The sequence below is a fragment of the Maudiozyma barnettii genome (genome assembly GCF_903064755.1).
Source record: "Maudiozyma barnettii strain CLIB 1767 genome assembly, contig: KABA2_01, whole genome shotgun sequence".
In the NCBI taxonomy this organism is placed as follows: Eukaryota; Fungi; Ascomycota; class Saccharomycetes; order Saccharomycetales; family Saccharomycetaceae; genus Maudiozyma; species Maudiozyma barnettii.
The window spans coordinates 494,214-509,894 of record NW_024545238.1 but is presented as its reverse complement, the minus strand read 5'-3'; the positions used below and the strand labels follow the sequence as shown (position 1 = coordinate 509,894).

The following is a 15,681-nucleotide window of genomic DNA, read 5'->3' as shown; positions in this document are numbered from 1 at the left end:
ATATATACTTCCTAATTCTTAATTAAATTTGTGAACATATTATCATTAACGTATTCATTATTGGATTCTGTAGTACTTTTCCTTCTCTGCGATAGGAGTTTCTCCTTTTCAACAATTTCTTTAATTATCAAACTTAGAGCCACATCCACGTTAAAATCATTGATATTATTAACACCAATAAATCCACAATTCCACTGAGTTGCTAAATCTCTACCCCTTTTTATAAGAACTGGACTTGCCAGTGGCTCATTAACATGTGTACACACAATAATACAAGGTGGTGGGGAGGTAGGAGATGCTGGGTTTAGATCGATTTCTGGTAATATCGTTTTAAAAGTTCTCAAATCCTTTATCTTAGAATTTTTCGTTGATTCTGATTCTTGCGATTTCCAAATATTTTTGAAATTATGTAATAAAGAATAAATATCATCTTCTTTACCTTTCTCCCAAGCTTCTTTATAATTAACATATTCTGCCCATGCATCTAATATACATGACCTGATGTTTAATAATATTTGAAATCCACCGGCATTAGATTCATCAGAACTTCCTTTACTTGGATCTTCCTCTTCTGAAGTCCGAACCTCATTAGATTCTAGTTCATTAGAATATTCTGGTGGTAAAGATAAACTATGATGAGAAACTTCTGGAATCGCACTGTACACTAGGATATACCCATCTATTTTACCATTTAATTCGGATGCACCAGACGCCACTAACAATGTACGCGTGGATACTGGTTGTCTTGGCTCATTAGCTAACCCTTTCAAAATACTTTTATCTAGGTTTCTAAATAAAGAAACCTCTAGAAATGGAACCACCATCTGAGGGTTAAACCCTGGAGTATCAATTATATCAATAGGGATTGGTGAGTATGAAGGAGGAATATAATTACTCGGAATGTTGCTCTCTTCATCTTCCGATTGAGTTAAGGCCTGTTGTGATTGTGATGAGAGTGATAACTGTGATGCATTTGGTGATGATAAGTATCGTACTTGTAAATTTTTGTCACTCCCATTATCATTATTGGAGTTTGTCTTTTTAATATCTAAATTCTTCATGAAAAAATTACTTGAATTAGTTTTATTCTTTGATTGTGTCTTCATTGATGTATAATTATCGATAAATGCTTGAAACACTAATGGTGACAATAATACATTAGGAGATACCAAAGGAGACTTGAAAATCGGTTCTAATCGTTGTGAATTTGGAGTTCTCCGTAATAACCTTTCGTGAGCTTGTCCGTCTAATATTGTCTTTGCCAATTTTGAATGTGGTATGTAATCAAAAAGCCAATTTGTTTGATCTCGAGTGGGATAATGCGATTCATGGACAATATTTAATGTAAGTCTGGAGATAAAAGATGTCTTACCGGTAGATTCACCCCCTAGTACTGCAAGCCTAATTGGTCTCTGTTCCTCTGTCATTTTATTTCTGCTTATAACACTTATTAACACTTGTTGTTAGGAATCAGATAGAACAAAATCACACAGTAGCCAAAAAAAAACGATATATTTCCGGTGTATTCCTTGTCCAAAACTAAAAGTTGACTGATTAAATTCTGTTACCGTTATTTATTACTATTCTCAATTCTACTTAAAGATCCAATTGTCTCCCCATAGACCCTTTATGATTATATGTATGACAAATTCATCTAATTCAGCGACACCTTTTTAATTTTATTTCTTTGTTTTTTTTTCCTTTCAGCTTTTTTTCCACTGTTTGCCTTTGTGATGATTGCATTAATTATTATATAATATCATACTAATTATGTATTACGATCATTATTATAAAGAATATAGAAGAATATTTATATTGATGTATAGGATAGATTATGTTATCCGACGTTCAAGTCTGGTCTCTGTAGGAATTTCATGCTCTCAAACGCCGCAACCATACCAGGCATTGTTGATATCATCGTAGAGGTAGGGATATTTCCTTTACTGTTATCATAGACGTCCTGTAAATCTGTAAATAGCACAAATATATGGTTTAACAATTGATAGTCTTCATCTCTAGTGGCAATCTGAAGAGAATTCTGAATTGCGCTTATGAATTTATGGATGGTAGAATGTAGGTTGGTGGGCACCTCAGAAAGGTTAAAATTTATAATGAAACAATTAGCTGTTATCAAGTTTGTTACGATTTTAAATTTAATCGATTTGATCAGTTTTAATTGATAAAGATATGCCTGTGACAATAATGATATAGAATCATTGAAGGTCAGAAGAGAAATATGAGCATCTAAATAATGTTTGATAGGTTCAAACTTTCCAGCAAGGATATTGATTGAATTGATTAAAGTAGTATGATTGTTTAAAAATGTAAGTGCAGATTGATAATCTAAGATCTCTTTATGTAAGGTTGTATCCAATATGCTATTTAGGTTTCTGATAGCAAGGATCCCTAGTTGAGAGAGCCCGCTCATCTCAGGGTCCGTTGTCTGTTTCACAAGTGCAGCTAATTGCTGTATTGTATTATTCTCCATAGTTGTAATCTAGTCCTAATGATATTCAGACCGTAGGCCTTGAGCTAACTTTTGCTTTTGCAGTTGAATGTACGTATTTCTATATATTGTTGATGTTATCGCTATACTCTCCGCATGTTTATATATGTTTTCCCTCATCGAACAGTTTCTTCTTCCGGGAAACTTTCCAAGGCAAATTTTTTTTTTCAATCTCAATTCCACTTTCACTCTCTATGTTTTCAGATATAAAGATAGAAAAAAGATATGCAAATGTCTGAATTGCAAAGAGTAGACTATGTGTTAACTTGCTTATTGCGTTTACAGGCTTCTGAAGTTTTATCTGTTACATAACATCAAGAAATAATAAGAAAAGATGGACGGTAAATGGGATACAAAAGGTATGCAAATTGCTTACGAAGAAGCTGCTCAAGGTTATGCTGAAGGTGGTGTACCAATCGGTGGATGTCTAATCAACAACAAGGATGGTAATGTGTTAGGTCGTGGCCATAACATGCGTTTCCAAAAGGGTAGTGCCACTTTACATGGTGAGATCTCTACATTGGAGAACTGTGGTAGATTGGAAGGTAAAGTCTATAAGGATACCACTCTATACACTTCGTTATCTCCATGTGATATGTGCACTGGTGCTATTATTATGTATGGCATTCCAAGAGTTGTCATTGGTGAGAATGTCAATTTCGAGAGTCCTGGTGAGAAATATCTTGTTGAACGTAATTGTTCTGTTCATGTTATGGATGACGAAAAATGTAAGACTATTATGAAGAAATTTATTGTTGAAAGACCACAAGATTGGTTTGAAGATATCGGCGAATAAAGAAACTAATAATTAATAATAATCTATATGTTTTTTTATTATTATTTTTAATTCATGATATTTATATATATATATATATAAACGTAATATATAATATGATGTAATACTATTATATGTTTTTCGTTTTTCATTTTTAGTTTTCTAAAAAAACTCAAGTTTAAATTCCTTAATCATTTTTGAGGGAATACAAAGTCGATATAACATATAATAATAGCCCCGACAGCGATCAATAGTCTAGTGAATGGGGATTGATCCAAACCAGTTGGGTCCTTAGCGGAAGCATCACGAGCGGCTTGTTCACGATCGGTGTTCAAGAGGTAATGCATCCCTTGAACGACAGCAAACCATGCTAAAAACTTGTTTCTAAGGAAGATGGCAGCCAAAGGCATAGATTGATTCAACATACCTGATAGTGATTGACTTCTTCCACTGTTGTATATAGCTAGAGGTGATCTAGTGATTTTGCATCTGAATTAAAAATGTGTTGGGTAGGGGAAACAGTTAGTAAAAAATAAAACAAAACAAAGCACTATAATATATTGATTCAAAAAGTGGATGTGTTTATGAGTATAATAAATATGCAGTCTTGATAATAAAGATAAATGAAAAATAGATAATAGTTTAATGAAGCAAAGAATGTTTACAATTCGAATACGTTTCAATCTATTCTATTTTGTTGTATTGATCTAAAGTTTATCGAAAAGAATACAAGAAGTACAATACTTCTATTCCTATCTCTAATAATTTCAAAAACCAGTGAATCATAAAGAAAACAACACATACACACACTTCTTCAACGTTTCTTCTTCATTTAATTAATAACATACTTCACAGATAAATCTTCTCTTTTGATATTATTCAAAGTCATAATTGATTATTATTTATTTCTTAATCTCTTAATAAATTGTCTCTAATGAATGACTTTCAAACAAAATTAAAAAGATAAAACAAGCAAATATGAATAACTTTGATGGAATTAGTTAATATTTTCTATATCCTTTTGAATGAATGGAGACTAGCACGTACACACTCACACACTGTAAATGGATTGTATCCCTTTTGTTTAATCAATAGCAATGTAAATGGTTAATTCAGTTGATTATCTTATTTTCCCACTCAATTTTTCTTAGTATTTTTCCAACATTTTTTGCTTTTCGCTTTTCGCTTAAATTTCATTTTTATTCATTCTAACCGAATTGAAATTCGCGTGAAAAGCAAGAAAGCTTAGCTGTAAGAGAAGCACCGTCAATAGGAAAACTAGAATAAATTATTGAAAAGACATTAATTTGAAAACTCAACTAATCATTCGTGACGGAGATGGTGTTAAAACAGAGTTGCTGTTGTTAAACTGCTCATCTTTTGTGCATAGTAACGTTGGACAATGTAGCTCCTACAAACCCAATGTAGGGGGAACGAATACTACATTATGCAGTATATATCACGTGTTATTATATATACGGCAGTGCAGCACACTCTAAATTCTACTTATATTAGCTACCTTCACCTTCAGTTAGGTTAAGCTAATGTTAGTCTTTTTAGTGCTGCCGCTGCATTTTAACAGATGGGGATGAAAAGTCTTGGATGTAACAACAACAACACACCAGTTCTTAATGCGAAAGTCTATGATCCGAAATCTAGACATGACTTGTGATATGTATTATAATTGGAGTCTTTCAGTCTGGATTATCTACATTGCTGTTTTATGATTCTATTACTGTCACTAATCTGAATAAATATGTATAAGAGAAGACATATAAAATAATTCTAGACTCTCTGTCTGTCTGTCTAGGCCACCCCCACCCCATTGATAGTGTATATATATAAATAAATGCACGTGAAAGAATAAATCTACTTTGAACCATAAATAAGGAGATAGTATTTCTACCAATATATAAATTACGCTTTCTAAATTTCTTCTCAGTGTAGCCGGTTGCTATAAGAAACTAAATTCTCCCAAAACAAACAAAAAATAAAAAAATCAAACTCGACAACCTTTGAGTGCTATAGTTTCTAATTATTTTCTTGTTTCTCACGGACCGACCATATCCTTTAATTAACAAATCAGTATCCATCAATATATCTCGATATTAAAGGCATTAAATTAACCTCCCAATTGTCAATAATTTAACTTTTGTTTGTTTATTTTATTAATCGGCTTACCCAACTACTCTCCTAGGGAAAATTGTCTGTAGATAAACAAACAAAAACAAACAAAACTTAAATATCTCCGCTTTAATGCATCGCCATAAGTAGAAGCGCACATGGGGTCGTATTTTACAACATAATACAGCGGGCAATTATATAGCAAACATGGAAGTCACAGTGGTAAATAAATGTCCATGCTTTAGTTCAGTATTCGGCCGAGAAAGATAGATATAGAATTGAGATACGCGAATGTGCTTAGAGTACCAACAAACAGACAAACACGAAAAGGATATAGATAAATTTAAATAGTTTAAATTTAATTCTTCCGAAATATAATAATGTAAGGAACCAAATAAAGTAAGAATACAAAATGAACAGTTACTAACAACCTGTAATAAAAACTCTGTTTTACAGAAATTATAATATACTAGTAATAATTGTTCTTTTTGTTCTTTATTTCAAGAAAAGAAGGAAGATATACAGTGCATAAGTGTCAAGGTAACAGATACTCTTTATAGAGAGGGACCGAGACTGAGACCGAGACCGAGGCCGAGAGTGTATTATTAGCGTAAATAGTTTATTTAATTAAGGTTTGTTTTGTTTTGTTTTGTTTTGTTTTGTTTTGTCATATTAATATTGATATTATAAAACACAACGATAATCGTAATTATACCGGGTTTTAGAACTGATGTTCCCTTGTTTAAATTTGAATTGTCCATTCATTAAATTAGCGTATTAAACTTTCGATGATTCATCTGTGATGTCACCGTTTTCTTTTGTTGCAACCCCCACCACTCCTCCTCTTTTACTTTGTCTGCAGAGTCATGTGGGAAACTTGATGAGTTCTTTTTTCTTTGTTTGTAGTTGTTGTAACACTTAGAATTATTCGTAACAAAAAAGAGGAGAGAAACGAAGAGAAACTTACTGCTACAATACGATAGGCATTTATTTTATTTCATTTTTGCAATAATTAACTTTGCATAATTGTAAACAAAACACAATAAATTACTTAATTCAATACGAATGTAAACTATTTGGTCACATTGTTAATATTAAACTAAAGATAGTAGCTAAGTACTCCAAATGTAATAGATCAATTCGCACACACTTCGATATATTTTTCCGTAACTGATACCCTCCCCTAGTTTTGCTGTTAATAATGTTCTTAACTATGCGTCTTTTTTGTCTTTTCCCACCTTCGTCAAAACAAAATTGAACACATTCTATTATATTATCATTGTATTTCACATGCTGTCTCTCTCTATAGTAATATATCCATAGAAAACCGCTCTATATCTCCTGGATTAACACATGACTTATAACATTTTTGTTCCGTTATTTTCGGACGTTCGTTCTACCTCTTTTTACATCATAAAATGCACGGTTAGATACGGACATACATATACTCTCTTTTCTATTCTCGGGCCGATTGTTTTAAGTATATTTTAATTTCACCGACACAAAAATAAAAACAAAATTCAGATTAATTGACTGATAGAAGGTTGCAAGAGTCAAATTGAAATTTTAATTTCAACAAAGTTTCCCCTCATCTCTTCCCTCGTGCTTCATAAAATAAAATAAATAAATGAAAAAACACTCAACATTTCACAATGTTGATGGTTGTGACATTACTACGTACATAAAATTTAATACTACTATTACTATCCTTTTATTATCTTTACCATTGTAATCTTATGTTATCTGTAATAAAAATAACAATAATAATTTACAATACATTACATTCCCTTTCTTTTAATGTGGATTTACAGTGTAAACAAAAGAATTCTATATTGTAATAAAGTAAAGTATAAGCAACAAGGCTGTGTGTGTATATATAAATAATCATTTGATTATTAAATTCAAAGATCAAGTTGTGCTGCTATTTTAACAGCTTGATCAAAAAAGTATTTAAAATGTGTTTTTCTTCTTCTTCACTGAATTGAGGAGTCACTTCAATTTAAAACAATAAGTTACTATTGTCTTCTTATTATTACCCATTCATAATATTAAATATTTTGATAGACATCTATATCTATTCTGTCTATCAATCTTTTATTTCCTCCTATTCTCATAGCATTCTTATTTCTTCTACTATTAAATAATAAGCTATTATCTAATATTATAATAGTTTATTCCGTACTCATTATATTATTTACTCTATGACATACGCTTCGTGGTTTTTCATTCTTTGTTTGTACCCGGTTACTTTAAATTTGTTCTTTTTGTTCTAATATATGTCATCGGTATTATCAAAGTATTAAACCTATTATTACTATTATTTTACTGTAGTTAACATATCTCGTTTTTGGCTTTGGCTAGAGATGTCCTGAAACCTTTCTTTGTTTATGTAAAACCTTTTTATTTTTGGGGGGGATGGAGGGTTAAATTTTATAAAGAAAATCTAATAACAATATTCAAAAATTCCTAATTTTTCTCTTCTCTCACCAAAAGAAACAGTATATATATATAAACACACATTTCATTCAAGAAGAATATAATATAAAAATTATTTCATTATTATTATTATTTCATTATTATTCCTATTATTATATATCACTATTATTAACTAATTTACATTTGCTTTTGTTTTTTCTTCCTTTAAGATCATCTATTTATTATAATAATTTTTATAAAAAGAACTATTCTTACTACTATTATTATTTCCAATACTTCATTTGTTTCCTTTGACACAAATCTCTAAATATTAAAAGAAAGCACCATATTATTAAAATATTTTTTTGTATATATATTTTACAAAGATGCCAAGTGAACCAAAAATTCCAAGACCAAGAAATGCTTTTATTTTGTTTAGACAACATTATCATAAAATTTTAATTAATGAATGGACTGCAAAAAATATTGAAATTCCACATAATTCAGAAATTTCTAAATTGCTGGGCAATAAATGGAAAATAATTTCTGCTAAAGAAAAATTACACTGGGATAATTTAGCTAAACAAGAAAAGATTAATCATGAAAAAAAATTCCCACAATATAAATATAGACCTGTTAGAAAACAAAAGAAGAAATTTTTACAGTTACAACAACAAATTCAACAACAACAACAAGTCCATCAACATGTTCAGCATCATGTGCAACAACAAATGCAACAGCAACAGCAACAGCAACAGCAACAGCAACAGCAACAGCAACAGCAAATGCAAGCTCAAGCTCACCATCAACTATCAAGAGGTGGTAATGGTAGAGTTCAATATTATCAAGCTTATCAACAACCTCAATTGTCTAATAGTTCTCAAAATTCAAACCTTACTGGGATTCCTACTCCAATAGAAAACGAGCAAAAGTTGCTATATTCATCATCGATACCAAATTCAATTAATTTTAATGATCCAACTGCTCAATTGCAAGCTCAAAATTTTTATTATCAACAAAAATCAGGTATGCAAAACAGTGGGAGTCCAAGTAATGTCAACTTACTCTTACCGTCAATAGATACTACAAAATTAATGAACCAACAATCATTTATTGCCCAACCATCCGGAACTCCAGCTGCTGCCCAATCTCAACAAACAATGGATCATTTTTATAAAATTTAGGTTATATCAAAATTACTTTTTTCTTTTCTTTTGTGATGACTTTCCATTCGTTTCAATATATTCAACTCCCATATTTCTAAATTATTAGTAATTTTTCTTTTGACAAGAAAATTAAGCTACCTTAGTTAACCTTTGTTAGTTCTGGTTATTTGATAAACACGCAATACATTTTTAAAAAATAAATAAAAAGACTCTACCAAACCAACAATAACAAGGAATATTCAAAAACATCAATGACAATTTAATATTTAAAAGGCAAAATAAAAAGAGTATCTCTCCTTTCGTGCGTTTTATATCTCATAATTTCAAAATAAATTATAAAATTGGTTTCCTTTAATACATAGAGTTGTTTTTTTACAAGATCAGTTCTACCGTTTATATCTATGTCACATACATGCTTTTTCTTTTCTTTTTTAAAATAATTTTATTATTATTTTTATTACTTTCAAGTTTAATTTTTATTATTTTCTACAATACTGGAAACTTTATGTCACGGGTGTTTTCTTGTTTTGATAATTATGTCAGTTTAAACAATGATAAAAATTCTTTCAAAAATATGAAAAACCCAGTCACACAGTTGTACTATTATATTTTATATCATATTTTCTATATCACTTTTGCCTTTTAAGTCGCTACTGGTCCTGGAGAGTACCTTTTTAATTTTTTAATTTTTGTTTTCCTATCTCTGATTATTACTCATGTAATAATATATATATCCTGTATAAAATATATATATGCTTTTAAATTGCATTCAGAGACCAGTAGTTGCAATATCGCATTTCTTAAAAAAGTGACTACTGTTTCAATATAAGAGAGTCACTTTCCTTATGTACATAATTACAGTTATTATAGTATCACCAAGCTTATCACTATATATTAGTTCTACGTACCAGAAAAACATTTTTGGTGAGAAAGTCGGACGCACAGTCGCGAGAGAGAAGATAGACGGCGAGAACGCGACCAGACAAAGAAGTTCTGGAAAATTTCATGATTTTGATTAAAAAGAACACCCCATCATAGGAAATTCATGGATGGATTTTGAAAACAATATATACGGAACATATTAAGATCAGTTTAAAGAATTATTTATATACCATTTTTGCCTGACTTATATCAATCCCAGAACGTTTCGCTATAAGGACTAAGGAAGAGCCCTCTTTTTGTTTCTGTTTCCAATTTCACTATGAATCCTCAAGTTACCAACATTGCGATCATGTTGATCATGTCGCAAGTCTCTCGTCTATTAGATCTGTCAGACCCCAAGACTCTAATGATTATACGTTTATTGTATGTCTCAACTAATATCATAGCGTTCTGCATCTATAGAATGACTAGACGTAAGATTCTAAAGGAAAATAATTTGAAAATTATCAAGTATATTAAATCTGGTAATTCTTTATTAAAGGAACCTGAAAAATTACAAATTATTACTGTGAGAGATTATGATTTAGATCAAATCCAAAGTTCAATCAACGGTATTTATTCTAGTATTGCTATGATGGTTGTCATGCATGGAGTTATGAAATATAACAATCCTTTATTTATGCAATTCATTGGACCTATCAAGGGTGCCTTTGAGAATACTTTAGTAAAGATTAATTTACTCGGTAAAGATGATGATGGTAAAAGACCATTCAAATCCCAACCTTTGTTTGGTAAGATCCCAACTGGCGAAGACATGAGAACCGATAAGAAATCCATTGAACAATTAGAAGTCGCAGGTAACGGTGGTATTAAGTACGAATAGAGGGTGTAACTTAACGCTGCATTATTTCATACACACACACACACACACACACACACACATATATATATTTAGTTCTAACTTACCTCATTTTATTTTTACGTGTAATATCTTTATAATATTTTAATTGAAAAGTCTTCTGAGTGAGATGTTCTGAGTTTTATTTTTGATCTTACTATAAGAAATAATAACAAAAATTTCGTATTTACCATATTGCGTTAAACAAAAGGAAAAATATATAGAAGTCAAAAACAACAAAACAAGGGGAGAATTGTAGTGATATTTTCATATATATGAATTGTAGTGTTCTCATATTAGGTGCAGGTGGACTGGGCTGCGAAATCCTGAAGAATTTAGTGATGTGTAAGATTTCATCTATTCACATCATAGACATGGATACAATTGAATTGACAAACTTAAACCGACAATTTCTTTTCTCAGATGAGGATATTGGGAAGCCAAAGGCTACAACAGCAATTAAGTACATCGAGACACACTTCCCAAATATACCTATTAGGCTGATTCCATTAGTTTGTGACTTAACTACTTTAAATATTGAATTTTATGAACAATTTGACTTTATAATATCGGGATTAGATGCTATCAAACCAAGAAGGTTCATCAATGAAATAATCATCCAAATAGTATGCAAATCAACTTTTGAAAAAGTCATACCATTTATAGATGGTGGTACAGAAGGGTTAAAGGGACATGTGAAGACTATACTTCCAGGTTTTACTGCATGTTGGGAATGTTCAATTAATACATTACCAAAAGGGCAAGATACTTTACCAATGTGTACAATTATTAATAATCCAAGAAATTTAAAACATGTTATTGAGTACGTGATTACAATAATATATCCTTTAGATTCAATTAAATGGGATGATGTTTTCGCTGATGACAAATCGGATAAGATCTATCAAAATATTTTGGATGCTTCTTTTACTAGAGCTAAAGAATTTAATATTGATACAAGTGAATTGAACCTTGCGTATGTGATGGGTGTCATCAAACGGATAATCCCCAGTGTCAGCACAATGAATGCAATGATTGCAGCTAACACATGTAACGAATTTCTAAAGATTTATCATGACATGATAGAGATAACTGATTCAGGTACCATCCAGGCAAATAATTTTACAATCCTAAACGGTGCGGAAGGTTGCTTCTCTTACAGTTTCCAATATGAAAGACTAAAAAATTGTTCGGCGTGCTCGAAACTCTATCCTCAGACATAGCAACAAGAATAGAAACTGTAATCATCATCATATTGCTAGCCGGTTGGTTTATAAAAGATTTAGAGTCATACACCTTTATTAGAGGGATCTGGCTAAGGTTACTCATTATCACTCTACACGCCATATTTAAGCTTTAGATCCTACTACCCTCCCCGACAACGCGAATAATAATCCTATTAGTAATCCAAATCGTCTATCCATCGAATTCTCGTTTATTCGTGGTTAGTTGGTAATTAGATAGATAGAATGAATGATGATCTAATGATTGGATATGCGTTAATCGCAAAAGTAAGAAACAGTCATCTTTCTCGTTATATCTATATAAGAGTAGATCGCATATAACAAAAAAAGTCATATTTTCGTTATTTTGTAATAAGTGCATCAAATAACAAAATATTCAGAAGCTCTTCATTAAGAAAAATAAAAAAAGATAATGAAACCAATAAATATGTTTGGTTTGATACGTTTGCAAGGAAGATCGGTGATACGAGCCAGTAGGTTTACAAAGCTTGCAACTACCAGTCCTTTTACTCTTAGAACTTATGCAACGAACGCGGAAGAGTTAGATCCTACTGAAAAATTGATCAAACCGAGCAATATTATAAATAGGATCAATGATCTAAATCTAGGCATATCCGAGAGAGCAGCCTCCAGATTGGCTCAAATATACAGAGATTCTCAAGAAGTGCTAAAAATTGGCATTGAAAGTGGAGGATGTCACGGGTTTCAATACACATTACAGCTGATCCCTGAATCCAAAGTAGACGTTACAACCGGCATTATGAAAGAAGTCAAATCCACCGAAAAAGAAAATGACGCTACGGATGAATTTGAAGATGATGCAGATGCGAAATTGACCATCTATGAATTAAATGATGACACTGGGAAAGTTATAATCGACCCGAAGTCGTTAAAGATATTGAACAACACCATATTAACATATACGAAGGAACTGATAGGTTCGAGTTTCAAAATCAGTGGTGGTGATTTAAAGAGTAGTTGTGGATGTGGTAGTAGTTTCGATATTGAGGTTTAACTTATTGAATCGATTTATTACGGAACGTGAAGTAACAACTTTGGCTCCAGGATTACGATTAAAATAGAATTAATGCAATTATTCTGACCTCATCTCTCTTTCCTAAATTCATCATCACATAGTAACATAAACATAAACATATATATATATATACATGTAATTATATATTCCTAAAATTATACTTTCTTATTTATTATCCCATCTGTACGAATGACAACATTTGATCACCCCTTTATTGTTTTTATTTCATTGTATTCCCATTGTCGAAGTTTCATTTCACTAAATGCCGAATGTGAGAAGAAATCAAAAAAGACGCAGAGAGCTAAAGGGGCCAAAATTGATGAAACAAATAAAGACACATATTTAATCTATTCATAAAATCTAACTTTTAATAGTTTGTTCAAGCAACTGATTGTAGGTCAATCTCCAATTCACTGATTACAAGTGTGTACACACAAACACTCATTATACAATAAACAAAAAACTAAAAAAAATACCTAAAAAGAACGATGGGTTTTGATGCGGATTCATTTAAGAAAGGTGTAGTTAGCGTCGGAAAGAAAGGATTTAGTGGGACAAAGAAGGTCTCTAAGGCAGCATATAGTGCCGGCAAGGGTTCTTATAATAAACATAAGGGGAAAGATCATTCAGAGAAAGATGACAGAAAGGGAGAAGAGTTTGAAAGAGAACACGACTTCGATTCAAGACATAGCAGTTCTGCTTATAGTTCAGAGCGTAATACTGGTGACTATGGAACCCACACAATTCAATCACAAAGCCAATTTAAACCCACTACATCTGCATATGGGCAAACCCCATACCAACCAGGCGTGACGCCGACATCCTCTGTGGCAAATACATACCAACCTGGAGTCACACCAACTCCAGTCCAGACTACTCCCTATCAACCCGGAGTCACACCAACTCCAGTCCAGACTACTCCCTATCAACCCGGAGTCACACCAACTCCAGTCCAGACTACTCCCTATCAACCTGGAGTCACACCAACTCCAGTTCAAACTACCCCTTACAAACCCGGAGTTTCTCCATACCAACCTAGTGTCCCACCTGGTGGAACTCCAAATCCTGTAGCAACTACTACACAGCCTCCTCAGTCATTCCAAATAACACCAGTAGATATTGCTTCGTTACCTGCACCACCTATACATCATAATAGGAGTGAAATGGTAGTACCTAAGGTGGTAGATGATTCTATCCCAGAAGAGAAAGAGATAATAGACGAAAATGGTAATACCGAAAGAGCAGAACCAATTACCGACGGTACCAATGTTATTGAGCCTCCTAAAAGGAATACAACGGTTCCAGATAAATTGAGTAATGGGCAGGGTATTAACCAGGAGTTGCATTCTAATTTTAAGAAGAAAGTACCATCTAATGATCATCTGTGCGTTAGATCGGAACAAAATGAATTAACACACGATCCATCACCTATCAAAAGCCCTATAAGGAGCCACGGGTCTAGGGTTTCACTACATGATCGCTCAACCCATTCCATCAAACATAATAACAATAATGAACCTAAAGAACTTACGGATGGAAGAAGATATGATTCTACTGATGCTCCAAAACACAAAGAACAGGGTTTCGATGAAATCCCAAGATCTAGGAGAAGAGATGATTATGACGAACCACGATCTAGAAGGGGGGACGATTATGACGAGCCACGATCTAGGCGAAGAGATGATTATGACGAACCACGATCTAGAAGGGGGGACGATTATGACGAACCACGATCTAGGCGAAGAGATGATTATGACGAACCACGATCTAGAAGAAGAGATGATTATGATGATACTAGATCAAGAAGAATAGAATATCAAGATGATATACCAATATCTAGGAGGAGAAATGAAAATGATTATGAAGATAGACACATTCATAATTCTTCAAAGAGTAGATCACATGAACCTATTGATTTCCCAAGTGGAACTCGAAATGACGAGAGCAATAGAGAAAGATTTATAGAAAATGAGGAAGACGCACCTCCTTTACCATCTAGGAACAGAGCTACCAGTGAAGCAATGATACCTCCTCCTCCCCTTGTTGCTAGAAGCAGAACTACAAGTGAAGCTCCCAAACCACTTCCATCACCAAGAAAAATTCAGTCAGTTACATCTATGAACAAATCTAGTTTTGAATCAATTCCCTCAAGACCACACTCTATTTCACAAACTAGAGGACCCCCACCGGTTGTACCAAAAAGCCGTAGAAATACAATTCGTTCTGACGATAATAATGTAGCGGCAAATCAAATTACAAATGTTAAACTCGATAATCAGGAAACTCTGGAGGATAAAAACGTTAAGAACCATATTTTACCAAATGCTAAACTCGTGAATGAACTAGCTAATATGAATTTAAAAAATAACGAATCAAAGTCTGATCCGGTAAAGCTTTCTACTAAAAAAACATCACCACCTCAAGTACCAAAGAAAAAAGAATCCCTGAAGGGCAAGTCACCAATGATTCCAAAGAAGAAGGTTGGACTAATGTCTGGCTCCAACAGTATTAGTAACGAGCTAATTAACAGGGGATCCCATAACGATATTAATGAAAGTGAAATAAATGACAATGAAGAAAACATGAGCCCATTAGAAAGATATAAGAGGAATCTTGTTAAAAATAATGCTTAATC

At 32.4% G+C, this 15,681-nt stretch overlaps 9 protein-coding genes across 9 annotated transcripts; 6 read left to right on the top strand and 3 right to left on the bottom strand.

The window, feature by feature from the left end:
- Positions 1-11: 11 nt before the first annotated feature.
- On the bottom strand, positions 12-1,427 carry KABA2_01S05082 (uncharacterized protein; the record flags this gene model as incomplete). The annotated part of the gene is made up of 1 exon (XM_041548165.1): positions 12-1,427. One exon carries the CDS (start codon positions 1,425-1,427, stop codon positions 12-14), a length of 1,416 nt encoding a protein of 471 aa, XP_041404099.1.
- Positions 1,428-1,837: 410 nt separating this feature from the next.
- Positions 1,838-2,488, bottom strand: KABA2_01S05060 (uncharacterized protein; the record flags this gene model as incomplete). Its single annotated transcript, XM_041548164.1, has 1 exon — positions 1,838-2,488. One exon carries the CDS (start codon positions 2,486-2,488, stop codon positions 1,838-1,840), a length of 651 nt encoding a protein of 216 aa, XP_041404098.1.
- A 352-nt stretch (positions 2,489-2,840) lies between these two features.
- FCY1 (cytosine deaminase) lies at positions 2,841-3,302 on the top strand (the record flags this gene model as incomplete). Its single annotated transcript, XM_041548163.1, has 1 exon — positions 2,841-3,302. One exon carries the CDS (start codon positions 2,841-2,843, stop codon positions 3,300-3,302), a length of 462 nt encoding a protein of 153 aa, XP_041404097.1.
- Positions 3,303-3,472: 170 nt separating this feature from the next.
- On the bottom strand, positions 3,473-4,170 carry KABA2_01S05016 (uncharacterized protein; the record flags this gene model as incomplete). The annotated part of the gene is made up of 2 exons (XM_041548162.1): positions 3,473-3,755; positions 4,130-4,170. The coding sequence occupies 2 exons, from the start codon at positions 4,168-4,170 to the stop codon at positions 3,473-3,475; spliced, it is 324 nt and encodes a 107-aa protein (XP_041404096.1).
- Positions 4,171-8,206: 4,036 nt separating this feature from the next.
- On the top strand, positions 8,207-9,004 carry ROX1 (Rox1p; the record flags this gene model as incomplete). Its single annotated transcript, XM_041548161.1, has 1 exon — positions 8,207-9,004. The coding sequence occupies one exon, from the start codon at positions 8,207-8,209 to the stop codon at positions 9,002-9,004; it is 798 nt and encodes a 265-aa protein (XP_041404095.1).
- Positions 9,005-10,187: 1,183 nt separating this feature from the next.
- Positions 10,188-10,751, top strand: KABA2_01S04972 (PHO88 family protein; the record flags this gene model as incomplete). The annotated part of the gene is made up of 1 exon (XM_041548160.1): positions 10,188-10,751. The coding sequence occupies one exon, from the start codon at positions 10,188-10,190 to the stop codon at positions 10,749-10,751; it is 564 nt and encodes a 187-aa protein (XP_041404094.1).
- A 290-nt stretch (positions 10,752-11,041) lies between these two features.
- On the top strand, positions 11,042-11,989 carry UBA3 (NEDD8-activating protein UBA3; the record flags this gene model as incomplete). The annotated part of the gene is made up of 1 exon (XM_041548159.1): positions 11,042-11,989. The coding sequence occupies one exon, from the start codon at positions 11,042-11,044 to the stop codon at positions 11,987-11,989; it is 948 nt and encodes a 315-aa protein (XP_041404093.1).
- Positions 11,990-12,422: 433 nt separating this feature from the next.
- Positions 12,423-13,025, top strand: ISA2 (Isa2p; the record flags this gene model as incomplete). The annotated part of the gene is made up of 1 exon (XM_041548158.1): positions 12,423-13,025. One exon carries the CDS (start codon positions 12,423-12,425, stop codon positions 13,023-13,025), a length of 603 nt encoding a protein of 200 aa, XP_041404092.1.
- Positions 13,026-13,534: 509 nt separating this feature from the next.
- KABA2_01S04906 (uncharacterized protein) lies at positions 13,535-15,679 on the top strand (the record flags this gene model as incomplete). Its single annotated transcript, XM_041548157.1, has 1 exon — positions 13,535-15,679. The coding sequence occupies one exon, from the start codon at positions 13,535-13,537 to the stop codon at positions 15,677-15,679; it is 2,145 nt and encodes a 714-aa protein (XP_041404091.1).
- Between the last annotated feature and the right edge of the window lie 2 nt (positions 15,680-15,681).